This window comes from Myotis nattereri (genome assembly GCF_964212035.1).
Source record: "Myotis nattereri genome assembly, chromosome: 17".
NCBI classification, from domain to species: Eukaryota; Metazoa; Chordata; class Mammalia; order Chiroptera; family Vespertilionidae; genus Myotis; species Myotis nattereri.
The window spans coordinates 43,058,631-43,077,887 of NC_138092.1; the positions used below are offsets into that span (position 1 = coordinate 43,058,631).

Sequence of the window (19,257 nt, forward strand, 5' to 3'; positions counted from 1 at the left end):
GGTCACATTTTTAACTCTTTGTAATTAGAATCATACTGAACATATTCTCCAGCAGCAATTTTTTTTCCACTCGGCATTGTGTTCTGAAAGTCCCCCGCGCTGTGCCTTCAGTTTCACCACTGCGCGGCAGTCCCTGTAATCAGACACTGATTCCCTATGCCCTTGGCGGCCAGTGGGCAGGCAGGTCGCTTCCAGCTTGGAGTTAGCAGAGCAATGCCATCGCAGACATTCTCAGCGTGCCTCTGATCTCCACCATGCAGGAGACCTTCTGGGGCATCAGCCCAGCGGCTCAGAGGCTGGGCACAGGCCTGCACGTCTGCTCTTTTTCAACTTGACTCCTGAAGGCAACTCACTTCCTGGCGTGGCTTTCCCCACTCCTCTTCCACCTGCAGCTGTGTGAGAATCCCTGTGGTCCTCAGCTCACCTTGGTGACATCGTCTAAAGCTTCTTCATGGCTTTAAAGCTACCTCTATTGCCCTAGCCAGTTTGGCTCAATGGATAGAGTGCTGGCCTGCGGACTGAAGGGTCCCAGGTTTGATTCCGGTCAAGGGCACATGCCTGGGTTATGGGCTCGATCCCCAGAGGGGGCGTGCAGAAGGCAACTGATCAATGATTCTCTCTCATCATTGATGTTTCTATATATCTCTCTCTCCCTCTCCCTTCCTCTCTGAAATCAATAAAAATAATATTTTAAAAAAAGCTACCACTGTTGTTGCTGACGGAGGGTTGTGCTCACCATAGCATAGCAGTAACATCTCCTTGTCAGTGTTAACGTGTCTATTGCTCAGTCCGTGATAACAAAGTAAAGCTACTGCCAAAACCGGTTTGGCTCAGTGGATAGAGCGTCGGCCTGCGGACTGAAAGGTCCCAGGTTCGATTCCGGTCAAGGGCATGTACCTCGGTTGCGGGCATATCCCCAGTAGGAGTGTGCAGGAGGCAGCTGATCGATGTTTCTCTCTCATTGATGTTTCTAACTCTCTATCTCTCTCCCTTCCTCTCTGGAAAAAATCAATAAAAAATATATTTAAAAAAAAAAAAAGTAAAGCTACTCTGCAGTAATGGTGACATTAGGCACACTGGATTTGCCACTGTCAGTTCAAACTATGGGATGGCGATTCCAACTCAGAATAAAACCATTTGTACTATTGGGGAAGAGACCAGGCATTTGAAAACCATCAAAAAATAAATGACTGAACAAGTCCAGGTTTTCTCCATAAGCAGGTGTCATTGCACAGCCACTTAAACCAGCAACTCCTGGAAGGTTTCACTTTTCTGATTCCATTGATATGTAGCTTTAAAACGGAACGAAATGTTAGAATGCCCGGGCTTTACTCAATCCACATTCTGCTCCGAAGCAAAGCATCGGGCTCACGGAAGCTCTGTTTGGTAAGAAACCCGCACCCCAAGCATGGGCTGCAAGGCTAGAAGGGCCCTCGCTGATTGGGGGCATGTGCAGTGAATCTTCCGTTAGGTGGAATGTGAACCAAAAGGTAGCCTGCGATCACTGTACCCACAAAGGACTCTGTTGAAATGCGTGACACTCGGTGACAAAAGGATGAAGTCATTGTGAAACTATAAAGGGTTTTCTAAATCTCTCTCATCCTGTCACACACTTAGTGGTCACTGTGTTATTTTCTTTCTGGCTGCTGGGGATGAGTCACATCTTCCCAGCAGAAAAATAACTACAATTTGGCCTGAAATTGCGCCAGTTCGCGAGAGGCAGGGAATGGCATAAATATGTGAAGTGAAAGTTTACAATGACAAAACATAATAGAGTAGATATTACCTCTTGGAACTAAAGTGAACCCTTAAAAGACTGAACCATTAAAAAAAATAGCAGCATAAGCAATATTTTAGTATATAAAAGACAAAGGCACCATTTCTAGAACACTTGTAAATAGTGTAGTAAATTTTCAGAAATAGGGAAAATAGGTTTGATTCTTCAAAGTCGTCAGCTCTCTGACCACACTCATTGTCATCACATCTTAAATGCTATAACAACGTGTGACCCTGCGGAGGGCTCCACCCACCCACAAAGCCCCCCAGGTGACAAATAATCACAACAACACAACAAAAAGAGAATAAAGGTTACCTTCTGTGGGTGACAAAAACATTATTTACATGGCCCAGCCCATTGCAGCCTGGCAGGGGACAGTGTGGAAGTTCTTGTTTGTTCAGTTTCCAGGAGAGGGGGGCCCCATGGAGAGGGTTCTCCTTCTGTCTCTTGGCAGCCAGGGGACAGCCAGAAGCTGTGCGATGGGATGTGTATTTACCTGATATGTGACCTTGGCCGTCACACCCTATCACAGGACATCTAGAGGGACACAGCAGAGATGTTACCAGCTGGGAGAGAATGGACAACTCACATGACATGCAGTAACTGAGTGAACAAGAAGGTAGTGGCGGTTCCACACTATCCAGAAGGCAAATGGTGAGATTGTAGACTTTAAAAGATGCCAATACAGCTAGCAAAATAACGTGGTTCTGGCAGTAGTAATGGCCCGTGGGCTCTGGGCTAAGCAATTTTCACACGTTATCTCCTGTCATCTTCACTGAAAATCTAATGGGCAGAGAGTGTTATTATCCCATTTTACAGGTGGGAAAAATGAGGCTTATCAAGCTTCGGAAACTTGTCATCCATTTGACAAGAAGTGGAGTCCAGTTCAGACCCACACTTTTTAGCCCTAACCAACCAGGTGAGCCCTGTTGCCGGCAAAGGCCACGGGTGCAAAATGTTAGCTACCTTGTCCTACATTACATAGCACATTGCTCATAGAACAGGAATTCTGGTGTCCAAATACCTAAATATTATACTTAGAAATGCTGTAGAGCAAGCAATTTAAAATTCTACATCTAGCCCAGCTGGTGTGGCTCAGTGGTTGAGCATCAACCTATGAACCGGGAGGTCATGGTTCGATTCCCCGTCAGGGCACATTCCCTGGGTTACGGGCTTGATCCACAATGTGGGGCATGTAGAAGGTAGCCAATCAATGATTCTCTCTCATCATTGATGTTTCTATTTCTCTCTCCCCCTCTCCCTTCCTCTCTGAAATCAATTAAAAATTTTTTTTAATTCCTACATCTATATTTTTATATGTCATCCTAGCCTTGGTAGCATATGTCTCAGAGGAGGGACTTTAATTTAGGTAAAAATTCGCCTTAAGCAAAATTAAAGCTTGGGGGCGGGGGGGGGGGATGCTGCCGATTTGCTGTTCTGTAGTGCTTGCAGAATGCTGCTTTCCTTTAAAACAACTGGAAGAAGTATGGTCCCCTCCTTCTAACTTTATAGTATCATCATCTGTGGAAACACAGCTATGAATGGAAAATTTTTCTCAAACATCCGAACATTGACAGCTGCCTCAAGGATCCCTGTGCGTGAGATGCAAGCAGCGCCCACTGGCACCACCACGAGGGTCCCGCCCATTGGACCCCCAAGCTACTTCTGGCCCTGCTGCTGCTGCGGCCTCGGCTGTCACACTTACTTGAGTTCAGGGTCTTCTTTCTCTTCCTTCGTAGCAGTCATTTTGACACCACCTTTCCTGGCACGAGGGCAGCCGGACAAACTAAAATATAGACCCAACAGAGAACAAAACCAGACCATGTCAGCTCCATGGCCACCGCTGCTGACACTGATTTCATTTCTCAGAAATGGGTCAATCCTACCTTCTGTGGGAAGCATAGTTTCCAGTCACGTGCCCCGAACCATCACAACCTGGGGTCGGACACCTGGAAAACACAGGAACAGAGCGCTGGCCACGTGGCTGTGGTGGAGGGAGGGGGGTCATGACACATGCAAACAGAACTCAACAGAATGAGCAGCTTTTGGTGGGGCCCGTGTTGCTTAAATAAAATTAGTTTTTGGCTAAGAATCCATTTTAAAAATTTGTTAAGCTATGTGACTCCTGTGTGTTAGGCTTAATAGTCTATATTAGTTATCCTACATTCTTTTTTCTTTTCTTTTCTTAAAAACTTGTTTGGGAAGGAACCTAAAATTTGACCCACAACTTACTGCTGGGCTTCTGTCTACATCATGCAAGATTCTTATCTTTCACTTAAGAAAAACAGTTTCCCAAATTGTTTTAGAGCGTAATTTATTCTCTGTGATACGCTCCACTACCATAACAACCCAAGGAGTTCAGGTGAACAACAGTGTTCTATGCGGATTCCAGAGACTTGGCACATTAATATGGTTGCCAAAGGAGCTAAGTCATTTGCACCTGGTCTGTTCGGCCTCATGGTCCAACTTAAATGGCCTTTTGGAAAATCTACCAATAACTATTATTGACCGTCAACCATTAAATTTGGAATGAGGAGGGTGAAAGAGGAGGAAAAACCCAATTCTGCTTGGAACACTAATTAGAATTAGGTTTCAAAATACACTTGAATACAGTTTATACTGCTTCTCTCCCTTTTGCCTTTTTAAAAATCCCAAATACTAATAGATACACACCGACTGACATAAAATGCTTGATTTTTAAAATTTTCTTGAAGAAATTATCTTTATTATTTCAGTTATATGCTCACAATGGTTCAGATTTCTACCCAAACACAAGTTTGAGAAAAATAATACCCAAAAGGAAACTGTGAATACCTCCCCTTTTCTTAAACTTGAACCCACTGAACTTTCATGAAAATGTTTTTATATTCAATCCTGAGGCAGCAAATAGGAGTAACTGCTTTTTCCAAATGAAATATAAAATCAGCATCCATCTCTTCAAGCCAACCAGAGAAATCTGCATTGAGTCTTTTATTTTTTACTTATTTTTTAAATTAAATTTATTGGGATGACCTTGATTAATAAAACTATATCGGTTTCAAGTGTACAATTCTATAATGCATCATCTATATATTGCATTGTGTGCTTACCACCCAAAGTCAAATCTCCTCCCATCACCATATATTTGCCCCTTCCTCCCCTTCCCTCCCTCCCTTCCTTCTGGTAGCCACCTTATTGTTGTCAGTGTCTATGAATTTTTGTTTGTCTTGTTCATTTTCTATTTTCAGTTTTATAAGCTGCATATGAGTGAAATCATATTTATGCATTGAATCTCTAATCAACCATTTTCAGATATAATATGTCTCCTATTTTGTAGGAAAGGGTTAAATGCCAGTCTTTTTCTATTAATATTTTACTGGCTTAGTCGCATATTGCAATTATAGAAAAATCTGTGTCAAGTGACCTTGCTCTGGAGTTCTTCTTGAGTCTCCAAAGAAGAAGTCAATGAAATGTCTCTTTTTCCTCTATGTACAGAAAAGATCCAAAATTGTCACTTATTAGATGACTGTATAAGACCTAAGTACTGGAGGTTGCTATAAGACCTGTCAACCTACATGTTTTAAATGTACTACCGACATTTTTTCCCTAGAAATAATGTTTAGAGAAATTACTTAAGAGAACCGACAGTTACTATGAAGGCATGGCAATGTGGAAGTTTAGAGCAAGTCTATAAGACTGAATAAGTAAGTGCTGAGTAAGATGAAATAAGAGTAAGTATGCCTGGCACTTCTCTCTTTTCAATCTCTTATTAGTTTTTAGTTAGCATTCTTATGTTTCAGTCTGCGAAAGTGGCAGTCAATAAAACAATCTCCAGAACCTACACCAACACAATCGATTGTAGTTTACACTTTGAAAATGAGAAAAGTTGTTTATTGTGTAGTTCCCTTTACTCTTTCTGGTACTAAAATTCTGCATGTTATATCTATTTAATATTCCATCTTTTTTCACATACTTATCTTCTGTAATTTTTAGATAAAATTTTAGAACAAATTAGAAAATGGAAATACTAAAAAAAATTAAGAACATTTAATATCTGAAATTTTACCTGTGGTTTAGATACCAAATGTTGATTCTACTATTTATATAAATAGTGTTTTATCATTAAACCTAATAACACTCATTTTTCCTAAAATATTATTATTTTCAAGTAAAGTTCATTAATTTTGTTTAATATTATTCCTTTGTCTTTTAAAAATATAGGCCCTATTATATTTTTAAAGGGTATAGGTGGATCATTACTTTTAATTATTCTACATGTAATATAACAAGATATGAAAATAAACAAGTGAGAACTTTGGAATAAAAGAAGATAAGAGTCTGGCCGGAGTGGCTCAGTGGTCGAGCATTGACCTATGAACCAGGAGGTCACTAATGGACTCCCAGTCAGGGCACTTTCCCCAGGTTTCGAGCTCGATCCCCAGTAAGGGGCGTGCAGGAGGCAGCCAATCAATGATTCTCTCATAATTAATGTTTCTCTCTCTCCCTCTCCCTTCCTCTCTGAAATCAATAAAAATATATTTTTAAAAAGAAGATATGAATGGAGAAAATAAAATCAATAAGTAAAAATTAATATGACTGAGATTTTTTAAAACTAGGTAAAAATGAGCCAAATGTGTCTAGCACCCAAAAGTGAAAGGCAGTTAGATGATTCAAAAGGCCCACAAAGAAAAATATGATGCAGCTTTCTTAAAATCAGATGATGCAAATTGTTTGCCACACCTTCAGAAGTCTGATTTATTATATAAATTCTGACGTTAACAGGGGGAAAAAAGTATTCTTATACTATTACATCACTGCTTTAAAAATTATTATAAAAATCAAAACTCCCAAAGCAAGCAAAATAATTAGCTTACAGTGATTTGGGTTTAGTCATTTGAACATTTTGGTGAAAGAGTGTGCTGGTTATCATTCACGGAGGCACCGTTCACTGCTTGTCAGTGGCCACGCTGGTCCTGGGTGAGCAGAGTCCCAGCACAGCGGGCACAGGGCACGGAGTTCACGCTTCCACACTTACTTAAGCTCCTGAGAGTTAGCAGCCATGAGGGACTTAAGCGTCTTATCGGCTAAAGGACATCCAGAAACACTAAAAAGGGGTGAGAAAAACAAAAAACAAAACACAGAACACTGACATACACAAATCTGACTCAAATGGCATCCTGAGACTGTGAATATCTGTTAAATTTTCTGATGACTGGGGATTGAAAAAAAAAAATAATTAGGTTTGAATCTGGGTTTGTTACTCTAGCCAGGTTGGGCTCATGGACTCCTCAATTAGTTCTGATAGAGTTGGGTTTGCTATTTATCACATGAAGGGCTTTAACCCAGTGACACTCCGCAATTCTAGAATTCAGTGATAGAATCATTACTGACAAGGAGTCCATGCCCACGGCATCACCAAAGGATGGTGGCTGACAGGTTCAAATCAGCACCCAAAGGGCAAGCAAATCAATGAAGAAGGTGAGCGCAAAGGTGAAGCAAAGCCTTTTGTCAGTTTCACCTTTAACACCTTGACTTGTTACAAGCCCAGGACTGGGGATGCCACATCCACAGCTAAGCGGTCAACCCCAGTCACTCTGTTGTCTAACCTTTGTTTTACCTGAATCCAAAAGCTAGATACAACCAAAGCCCTGACATAAACTCTCACTTTGTAGCCTGGACTACAGGAGCAGAAAACCATTTTTAACCAAAATCATGATATCTATACTACGTAAGTGAAAAAACTAAAGATTTAACTGAGCTTTATTTATGAAAAACAAACCACCACCACCACCACCACCACCACCACCCCCAACACACACACACATACACAAACCAACTAACTTACGCTCTAATTCATGATCAAGATATCGTTCTAGAATGGGCGAGAATTAGTATTTAAATCAGAACCAGGTGATAAAACGAGGTACCTGCGATGGGATGCATAGTTTCCGGTGACGTGGCCACTGCCATCACATCCTGGCGTTGGACAGCTGGACCGACAAAAAATCTATCATTAGTGTCAAGTGCATTTTATTGCTTCACTTGCTTTGTCTGGTTTGTTATAAGGTAGCTTCTCTTTTCAAGGTCAGTTACACAGTATAGGACCTGCAGAAGCTAGTGACCTAAGGATCTATGCTACAGAAGAACGAGTGGACTCGCGAAAAGAAAACTGGCATGCTCTTATCAGCTCTCAGCATCACATCCAATTCTCTGATTCAAATAATGTAGGAAAGTGATGCTAAAATACATGTTCTAGTGATGATGTGAGTCAACAATCAATGATGTTTTATTTCTTTGAAAATGTGGGTTATAAAAATAATGATTGTAAACCCATGCTTTGCAATGATAGTGTCTCTTAGGAATACCATCACCAATTATATAACAGATTTCAGAAAGGAATTTTTGTTAGTTTTTAAGAGACCAGGCAACATAGTAATTTCATAAACATTTTTTAAATCATCTGAAAAAAGAAAAAAATCTTTGAAAATACTACATGTGACTGAAATGTAAACTGACATTAATAGTTGACAAAGTTGCTGACAGTTCCGAAATAGGTAAGAAGTTTAGTTAAAAAGCTCGAAATCACTTTTATTCAAGTCTTGAACCCAACAAAGCAATTGCTAATTAAAAATAAACCTAAACAATAGGGCGCCTGGCAAGATCAGAGACTTGATTTTATCTCAGAAGCTAGTCACATTCTGGGCCTCTTCTGTGTGTTTTGAAAATAAGCTAACAGGTGCATTATTCTGAGCAGTTCTGTGTCCAGCTATAGCATATGTAAACAAGCAAAGAAAAAATGAACAATCACTAACATTTGAGCTGAGTTATCTTGCAGGTGACATTCTCCCCCCAAATGGAGAAGCAGTCTTTTCTGAACATTATACAAATGGTTTATCAGAGAGTGAAAGACTTGTTACAATGATCTGTTAATTCCCACTTTGGAAATACATCGCCACGTACTGTTCAAAACAGCATTGCATTTACTTTATTTCCTATTTCTATTTTTAAATTACTACTGTTAATACTGCCGAAGATAGGTAACGACGTACTAATAATTTTTAAACAAGTCAGCTATAAATACTTAGTAAATATAATAATAAATTGTGCACTTATCTACTGATTAATTTTCATGTTTGGTGGTATGAAGAGTTTAAAAATAAAGAATTGGGGGCAGTGTTGCAGTGGGAAACGCTTATGTTTCAGATTCTGACAGCTGGCTTTAACTACAAATCTTCATTGAAAAATCCTACACAATAACATTTGCCAGTATGCTGAGAAGGTTTGCAAGTGGAAGTATCAAAATTAGAGAGAGGAAACTAGCTAGTTCCCTCAATAAGTGGCATTCCAACTCTAAGCAAATTTATGCTAATCAACAACATCAAAAAATCCTATTTCAAACAACTTTTGGGAAGTAATTGAGGTACATTTATTTATGTGTTAGAAACATAAAACATAAGAAGGACAGGGTGGAACTGTAAAGTAGTGAGATTTTCACAAAACCAGAATGTCAACCCATAAATATAAGAGGTATCCACTAAAGCACTCACCTGTGTGTAAAGTGTGGTGAGTCCCATGAGGTCCCTAGAGATCATTTTCTAGGAATTCATAAATATATTCCAAAAATTGTTCAACGTCTTTTAAAAACCCTTCCTTGTTTGTTTACTTTTGTATCAGTAAAAAGTACCCATTAAAAAATAATCACACTTCATTTTTCTGTCCTTTGAGAATGTGATGAAAACGATGAACTGTCTTACCCAAATAGCAATTTGCATTAAGTTCAAAAAGGTTTGTAGACACCCTGACTTGGGTTTTTTGGAGTTGATGGATATCAGATTAAGAATTTCTGATCAAAACATAAACATTTCTATTGGCTTTATGTTGGTTTTTTTTTAAAAAAAAATAGATTTTTAATTCTTTTAGCATAAGATCATGCCAAGTAAATGGGTTGTTGGTGTTTCTTTTTTCTTCATAATCCTCTTAGTTCTGTGCATATGTGTAGGTCCATGTAGAATATCTAACTATTGGATGGTTGAAATTGCCCTATAACATTCGTAAAATCAACTATATAAGCCGGGATATTATTACTCAAAATATACGACCTTGAGTACCTTATTTCCAGAGTCTCGCAGAGTATGCCATGTTGGATCACTTACGTGATTAGTTCTTTTTTGAGATCTCTTGCATGGAGCTTGGGTTTAGGGCTTGGCATGGAGGCCTCGCCAGGAAACTTCTTTTCCTCTAAATTTTCTAGAGAGTTCACTGGGTCTTTCTGGAGAAAAAAAGAAAAAAAGACAAGAAACAGAAGCACAGAGGGCATTAGGGAACCCTGGAAAGACAGCTGTATTTGAAGTCCTCAGGGTCAAATGTGAGTTTTGGCTTGAAGACTTAGCTGAAATTCCTCTAGGGTTTGTGCACAAAATAAATAAGATAATGAGTATGAGGAATGAGAAATTATAATTCATGGGGATACCTTTAAAATTTTCACATTTTGGCAAATATAATTCCAGGGGCATTTGTTGAGCCAAATAATTAAGTTACTATTCTAATAGAGTTCAGGTTTTATTGTATGATGGACATTGCCTAGAGAACATAGGGCTAGTTCTTATGTACACAGAAGTCATTGGTAAAACAGAAGAAATATTGCAAAAGTAAATCACAAAAAGTTTAAATCTGAAAAGGAATAAGTAAATTTAAGTTAACAGAATGTTCTTTCTAATATACAAATAACTAACTAAGATTTAAATTATTTGTTTAAATATATAATAACTGCCCTAGTTGGTTTGGCTCAGTGGATAAAGTGTTGGCCTTCGGACCAAAGGGTCCCGGGTTCAATTCTGGTCAAGGACACATACCTCAGTTGCAAGTTCCGACCAGTCAGGGCCCTGGTTGGGGTTTGTGCAGAAGGCAACCAATCGATGTGTTCTTTAACATCAATGTTTCTCTCTATCTTTCCCTCTCCTACCTTCCCTAAAAATCAATGGAAAAAATATCCTCAGGTGAGGATTAACAAATAAATAAATAAATAATAACCAAGTCTACAATGTCTAGGTATTTAGTTTGATTTTTCTGGATCATCGCTTTAATTATTACAGCACTTGCTATTTTTTCTTAAGTTACCTTAGTTACTTTTTTTTTTCTTTCTAAATTGGTACGCTTTTACTTATTGAATGGAATTTCTTGTTGAGTTATCTCTAATTTTCATGCCCTTCTTTTAAGCTTAAGACTGACCTTTATTTCATAAGACTCATTAATCCTTTCAAATCACTTATTTACCATCTGATATATTATGTTACAGGAAACTAATGATCCTTTTCTTCAGTCACATAATTAGTTCATCATTTAGTTTATATCTGGTAAATATTTTCTGGATTTAATATTAAATTCATATGAACTAATACAGAAAACTGTATTCTAATTCTCAAAAGTACTGATATAAGTAAGGTGATAAAGCAATTTAAAATTTTTAGGTAAATCTCATTTAAATCAAGTGGATATAAAAATGCAATGGTAAAATACAAATTTAATAACCTTAGTCTACATTAAAAAGCAACGGAAAAGCAAAATACCTGAATATTTCCAACTAAAGAAAAATACTAAACCTTGATCTCAGTTATAAAGGCAAATGCAATTTCTTTCATTAATTACTTAGATAACAATTCAATCAATTAATTTACACAAGCCCATATAGTGTAAATACATTGGGAAACTATCTCAAGTTATATTATCATCAGATTAAATTAATAAAACCTGTGTTGATATAATTTTTCTATATATTATTTATAGTGTTAAGTGTTCCATTTTATTTTATTTTATTTTTAATATATTTTTATTGATTTCAGAGAGTGAAAGAAAGAGAGAGAGAGAGAGAGAGAGAGAGAGAGAGAGAGAAACATCAATGATGAGAGAGAATCACTGATTGGCCGCCTCCAGCACACCCCACACTGGGGATCGAGCCCGCAACCTGGGCATGTGCTCGGACTGGACTTGAAGCCGGGACCCTTCAGTCCACAGGCCGATGCTCCATCCACTGAGCCAAACCCGTCAGGGCCCATCTTATTTTATTGATGAATGTTTGAAAATAGCAGCAGAGAATAATAAACCCTTGAAAATGAAAGAGAAATAGGTACTTGATAATACTTGCCTACTCAGATACAAAGAGAAGTGCTATTTTACTGGCTGCTTTCATGGAAGCAAAATAGATGAATGATGCTTATTAGTATACTTTTCAAGTTTTATAATGTGGGTGCCTAAAGTGAAGCAAGTCCTAATTATAAGATGTAAAGCCTAATAATACCACCATCCACTCCATTTAGTGTTATCTGGATTCAGCCTAGCTAGTATTTTCTACTATAATTTATAAATGTCTTGGCTTTTGGAAAACAGATACAAATGTTAAGTTCAGTATTAAGTCTCAATGTAGAACAGTCGTTGTTTTTCTGTGTAGATAGTGAAGTTCACAAAAGTAGCATAAACTAAAAAGCCATCTTATTATATTTTTTATGATGAAGAACAAAGAATCTCTAAGAAGGTATGAACAGTTATAGATGAACATGTAAAGGTTATTCGTTGTTCAACTGCTCAATCTGTGCATTATAGAAAGCAAGGAAATAGGGGCCTTTGAAAGAAATGACCAGTTATGAAAGTTTAAGTTGTTTGACTAAAATGCATACAAAATAATGCTTGCAGAATATATGATATTTCATTTGGTATAGTAATATGTGGTAATGCTTTAATAGACAATTTTATTGGGCATGACCTTTTTTAAATATTTTGTAACTTCTGTTAAAAACTGTGGACTCTTATGTATGCAATCCTACATAATAAAAAGCTAATATGCAAATCAACTGAATGGTGGAACGACCAGTCGCTATGATGCACACTGACCACCAGGGGGCAGATGCTCAACACAGGAGCTGCCCCTGGTGGTCAGTGCATTCTCACAGGAGGAGCACCGTTCAGCCAGAAGCTGGGCTCATGGCTGGTGAGAGCAGCGGTGGTGGTGGGAGCCTCTCCCGCCTCCGCAGCAGCGCTAAGGATGTCCAACTGATGGCTTAGGCCTGCTCTCCGGGGGGACTGGCCTAAGCCGTCAGTCGGACATCCCCCAAGAGGATGCAGGCCAGGCCGAGGGACCCTCCCCCCACATGCACGAATCTCGTGCACTGGGCCTCTAGTTTCATTATAAAATAATTGTTTTCTTCATTTTCTTTGCTCAGCATATTGGCCTTAAAACACTTGCAGAGAACATAGATATTCAAATACAGATGGCCATCACTAAGAAAATTCTTCATTTGTTACAGAAGCATTTTATATTGGATAAATTCCTAAATAGGACTAAGTAAAAAAAATAAGTTATAAGAATATATAAGAATTTTTTTATATATAAAATATCATTAAATAAAATAATATTATTTTTAAATGAATATTTTGAAGTTAATATTTTTATACTATGGCTATGTAAGAAAGAACATGGCATATACGTCTGTGTTTAGAGAGGGCCTGGATGCAACGAGATTCCTTTAATGTACAGATGGACGTTTATATGGATTTTAGTAAAGACCAGAACATAATGGTAACATGAATAACAGATAATAGCATCTGGCACTTTTAACATTTTAAGCCCTGAAATTGTTGGAGAACTGACAGTTGAATGAAACTGACAGCCGTAGTTATTTCTCAGCACTTTCCTTCTGAGATATTTTGAGTTTTTTCCAGATTCAGGAATTTTTTAGGGGGCATCTGGACAGGCTATTTCACTGAGAGAGACAGACAATATTTTCTGAAAATTGCCACCAAAATTAAGCAACTGTTGTGCATATGAGCTAGATAACAATGAATTAGAAATAATCGCTCAATTTCTGGTTGCCTGTGTGTAGATGTATGTGTGTCATGTGAGGTGGGGGTAGGGAGGTGACGGAGGTGGCAACAGGAGGGACGGGGGTACGGGAGCAGGAACAGACCACAAGGTGGTCTTCAGTATATCACTGGGCCGTGTGCAGCCACGCCAGTGAAGCTCACTGAAAATGACAAGCGTGGACCAGTCCCTGTAACTTGTGTGGTCACATACTATAGTTCTGGATCCCGCTATTCTGAGAAGCACTGTAGACCACGGTTGCCTCCACCAACCTTGCCACATACTGTTTCTTCGTTATTCTCTTTTTTCTTTCCTTTCTAATTTTTTTCAATATTCCCTAGTTGTCTCCATTTTTTTTTTTTTTGGTGTATTTTTTTTCTTTTGTTTCTCTCTATTTTCTCTCTTCTCCCTTTTCTTCACATTAGGGAAGCCCAGCCCATTACTTAATTTCTGCATGACCAAGGATCAACACCTTTCCCTCCTTGAGCTTCAATTTTCTCCTCTAAAACATTGATAATAATCCTGCTTCTCAGTATACAGATCTCAGTATAAAGATATCTTTATTTTTACTGAACATGGTATCCCTCTGATACCTTCCCAAGGAGGACATTGAATGCAATCTACTTTTTCAAAATAATACCTATTAAGTATCTCACTTCTCATTTTCAAGATTCAGAACAGGATGTGAACAATACTCTCTATTAGTTGATTACCTTGTCACAGGTGAAGGAACAAAGAACAAAAGGTGAGAGCGTGTGCTGGGGGCTAAGGTGATCCAGAGCACTCTTTCTCCTGCCCGTCCCCACTGGCTGTAGCTCCCCCAAGCAGTGGGTCACCCATGTCAGATAACTGCAGTGATAAGCATTAAGCTTAAAAACTGTTTTGTCAACTCAAACCTAGGCAAGCACTTTGACTCTAAGAACTCACTTAGCATCTTCAAATTCCTTTTTGTTCTTCTTTTTTATATATATAAATTTTATTGATATTTTACAGAGAGGAAGGGAGAGGGATAAAGTGTTAGAAACATCGATGAGAGAGAAACATCGACAAGCTGCCTCCTGCACACCCCCCACTGGGGATGTGCCCGCAACCAAGGTATATGCCCTTGACCAGAATCGAACCTGGGACCCTTCAGTTCGCAGGTGGACGCTCTATCCACTGAGCCAAACCAGTCAGGGCCCTTTTTGTTCTTCTTAATGACATTGAATCTCCACATACTTTCTAAATTCCAGATTTTAGATTATTTAGGTTGCAAACTGTAGAAGTAAAAATCTGTACTATCAGACCTGGAGTAAGTACACCATCCGAAAAGAGCAAGAATCTAAACAAATCCATTTTTCCCCATGAATTTGCCAGAAAATAAAACATACTCACATATACTAGTATATATAAGCATTTGGTAAGAACATATTTCTATTGAATTATAAAAGCTGCCAAGGTGAATCCATATTTTGGGGGAATTATGCAAAAAATGAGCTTGGAAAGTAAACATAAGCTATTTGTTATAAGATCTCACTCTGGCTGAGTGATAAAAGTGTAGCCAACAAGGTTCCTTAGGCACTAATTAGACCCCCAAATGGGAGGAATTTCTCAGCATATTAAAGGTACAGTGTTGGCATTGTTGCGGAGGGCACAGAATTATAACCAATGTCCAACACAAGACCCTAAATGGACGTGAGAGCCCACTGACATGTACTTCATTAACTCAGGACTGGATCCGTTTGTCTGACTCTGAAGGAATAGAAGGATGTCCGGCGAACACTGACCATGGCCCATTACCGCACGGTCACAACGATGAGGCCAGAAAGCCTGAGTGCCCCCTGCACATGGCCTTGAGACACTTGCACACATGGTGGGCTTTATCCCAGCAGGATTCATCCAAGAATTAGAACGCAGTTATGCTGACTTTGCAAAGCACTGTCCTTCATGTGACATACGGCTTTTACTGAACCCCCAGCAACAGATCTTATAACGTGGACTAGGATTCCCATTAGTGGCGGGGGTGGGATAGGCCACAATCCCATCAGCAATTGACTGGCTGGAGACTCAGAAGGCTGGGGAATTGGAGCCCCCCCCCCCTTTTTCTAAAGCTGACTTGTATGAAGTGGGATTGAATCAACAATCTTGATCTCATCATGACTATGCTTGATCAGTTAATATGAATTTCAGCAGATTTCTGGGTTATAAAAACAGACAGGAGCCTGAAGTGGCGGGGTAGGGGGTGGGTGGAATGTGGTGGGCGGAAGGAGCACATGTTTGTCAGTTTGTGGTCATCGCTTACGGTAAACCAGCTTTTTATACTTTGTATGTGTCGGTTTTATATTTAGTAAAGTCAAATATATATTATTTTAAGAAACTGTTCTTCTAAAAGACAATTAGGATAGATGAACTAAGACCATCCCTCAACATTCTAGATACGTTTTTAAAAGGCAGGCATAATAAAGTGACTACGTCCAGCATGACAGAATCTCATCGGAAGCAGCTGCTGTATCAATTTCCCTCTCCACTCCCGGGATGGTGTGTGTGCTGGTGACACAGAGCGTGCCTTGGGTCCTCGGGACTCCCAGGAACCCGTCCCCAGCCATGACACATAGGGTTGGCCTTTCCTTTCTACTTTGTGTGCCCGCTCCTGCTCCATTTATCAGCGGGATTTGTTAAGTCAGTCCTCCAGCTACATTGAGCACATATGTGGTGGGAGAATGGTACTGGGCCTACCTTAGACATAGAGATAATACTGCCAGTGAACATGTGCTTCAGGGAGGAAGGGAGAGAAGGAGAGAGGGAGGGAGGGAGAGGAGAGAGGGAGGGAGGGAGGGAGGCAGGGAGAGAGGGGAGAGAGGGATTGCAAACAACCCCATCTGAGATCACTACTGTTTATATTGACTTATGCTCTGAGATGTTAAAGCATATGCTAAAATGAAATTACTCTTCCCCTAAAGTCTCTGGACTTCAAAAACCTGGAAAAGATGGTGCACACTTCCAAAGAGAATGGCTACTTCAGTTCTTTAAACATGTAAACGCAAGTATCTATAACTTTCCTGACAAACAAGCAAACGAGAATCGCTTACTGTAGCAATTAGGGTCACATTTGCAGTGATGTAGAGTCTAAACCACAGAGGGGTCCGGCCATGAATTCTTTTGAATGACACTAAGTCATGCTAATGAGGCCAAGCCAGGTGGCTCAGACTAGGGAGATGAAGGCTACAGGAACTCCTGCACAGTCACGACATCTGGCTTGCAGGCGTAAAAGCGCCTCTAAGATAACCAAGTACGTGAATGCATCTTCTTGACTTTGGGATTGAGACAACTCTGTCACCCAGCATGTGACCCAATGACTCCATACAGCTGTTCCTTGGGGTCTTCAGGACCCCCTCAAATACCAAAATCCATGGACACTTGAGGTATTTGCATGTAACCTACACACATCCTCCTGTATACTTCAAATCATCTCTAGATTACTTATCATGCCTTACACAATATAAGTGCAATGGACATAGTGGTGATACTATATTATTTAGGGACTAACGACAAGGAAAAAAATGTCTCTGTGTTCAGCGCACATTCAATCATTGGTTTAAGTACATAGCACACGTCAGCAACAACGTAACTTTTTTCTGAATTTTTCCATCTGGAGTTGGGTGACTCCGCAAGGCGGACTGCACATAGTGGTGCTAACACAGTTCCTTCACAAAACCAAGGAAATACATTTGACACGACTCCTATTTGTCCCTGAATTGGTTTTATCTTCTATTTTCTGGCTCAGAAAGAACTCATAATACAGGCGGCTGTATATGAAGGCATAGGTAATATAATCTCTCGCCCAGTTCACACAATTGTAGCCATAATGGAGATAAAATTCACAACAATAGCCCTAGCTGGTTTGGCTCCAGGGATAGAGCATTGGCCTGTGGACTGAAGGGTCTCAGGTTCGAATTTGGTCAAGGGCACATACCTGGTTCTAGGCTCCATCCCCAATGTGGGAGGCAACCAATCGATGCATCTCTCTCAAATTGATGTTTTTCTCTGTGTGTGTGTCTCTCCCTCGCCCTTCCACTCTCTCAAAATCAATGGGAAAATATCCTCACGTGATGATTAACAAAACAAAAAAATTTAATATTATTTTAGGCAAGTAACAGGAAAGGTTGGATTTATTTATAAATTTCCTCTGAAATTCTAAGTTAACACTCTACCAAAATCTAAAACAAGGCACAGAATGATGTATCATCTAAACAGGACTGTGAAAAATAATTTAGGAGAAAAAAAAGCCAATACTACCCTTCCATCATGCCCTTCAATCTTAAACTTATGGACATACTGAAGCAATACCTCTTTCTCCTCCTCTGTCTTCCCATGAGCTTTGCTATAGTTGATAGGAGCATCCCAGCCCTCTTGGACACACAGAGCCTGGTAGAACGCTGCATTGACCAAAATGCTGCTTGTTTTGAATGGGGAAGAGGAAGGAGTGGGAATAGACGTGTTGGAGGAAGTTAGGGGTGCCGCTTTGTCCGGGGGTCGATTTTTTTTCATGCTCAAGTCCAATGTGCCATTTTCATCCACTTCTATCTCGGCTCCCTGGTACACATAGGAAACAGAAAAAAACCACATTTAAGCAGTTTGCTGTTAGAGCTGAGCCACGTGGGGCTTTAAAGGGATCGTTTCAAATGCAAGCTTTTATGTAAGTATATCTGATGCTAAACCTCGCTTTCTGATTTGCTTTGGTTAATGTTCGATTCTTAGGCAGACTTTTCAGAGCAGCCCCATTAGTGAGCTTCATGTTTCTGGGTTTAAACAAAGTAAGGCTAATAGAAATAAGAGGTTCCAAATACTAAATGTATTGGCTAAACCGGTCAGGTGTTTTTTAAAGTTTAGCTTTAAATCTTCTTTCCTCGTTTGCAGAATTCTCACTCGCAATCCATCACTGAAAGCATTAATACTTGCCTTTCTAAAAAGGTACAACAGTATTCCTCCCTCCAACCCCCACATCACAATATTAACCTAACATGAGAAAAGTGGAAAAATAGCCAGGCCGGAAGAGAATTCTTATTGGAATACTAGATTGACATGAAAGTAACATTTTACCCTGGGTTACTTGAACCGGAAAAGCTTTGTTAAATTGTGGGGAGGCAGCTTGGGGGAGGCAGATGTGCAAACCATGATTCACTCGGGGCCTTTGGGTAGCAGCTGCCAGGATGGCCGCTCACGGTTTAAGTTCTACAGTAAAATCTTCAGAAGAAAGGTGATACTTAGTAAAAGACTTAAAACTACCCTCCTCACAGCATTTCTTGTGGGGACACCTTTGGCTAAGGTTTTCTTGTTTTGTTTTTGAGCCCCACGTGCCCGTGTGTCTGCATATTCTGCAAGGTGCCTGCTCAGGCGGGCTTTTCACGGCGTCATAAGTCGGGAGCACTGCCAGATGCTGGGAAGAACACGCTTGTCATGTTCCTAAGTGGGTCAAATGAGTCTTTCTGGCGTTCTTGCCATCATCCGTCAATTCACGTTTAACTTTTGAACGACTTCTCTACTCTTTGTCCTTCAGGCTGGCAAAGCGGGAGGGGTCCTTGAATATGTGAGCAGGCTCCCTGACGTGTGTGGTAGCCAGTTACCTCCCCGGGGATTGACTCGAACTCCCCATTTTCACTGCCTTCACCTC

General features: G+C 39.8%; 1 protein-coding gene across 2 annotated transcripts in view; it reads right to left on the reverse strand.

Moving 5' to 3' along the window:
* The window catches only part of ST18 (ST18 C2H2C-type zinc finger transcription factor), a 226,966-nt gene that overhangs the window by 12,613 nt on the left and 195,096 nt on the right, over positions 1–19,257 (reverse strand). For both annotated transcript variants that reach the window (XM_081111232.1, XM_081111231.1), the window contains 7 exons: positions 17,934–18,179; positions 9,910–10,025; positions 7,684–7,746; positions 6,792–6,860; positions 3,664–3,726; positions 3,483–3,563; positions 2,093–2,314 (listed from right to left, as the gene is read on the reverse strand). In XM_081111232.1, coding sequence (XP_080967358.1) covers positions 2,093–2,314; positions 3,483–3,563; positions 3,664–3,726; positions 6,792–6,860; positions 7,684–7,746; positions 9,910–10,025; positions 17,934–18,179 — 860 coding nt within the window. The remainder of the gene's footprint in view (positions 1–2,092; positions 2,315–3,482; positions 3,564–3,663; positions 3,727–6,791; positions 6,861–7,683; positions 7,747–9,909; positions 10,026–17,933; positions 18,180–19,257) is intronic.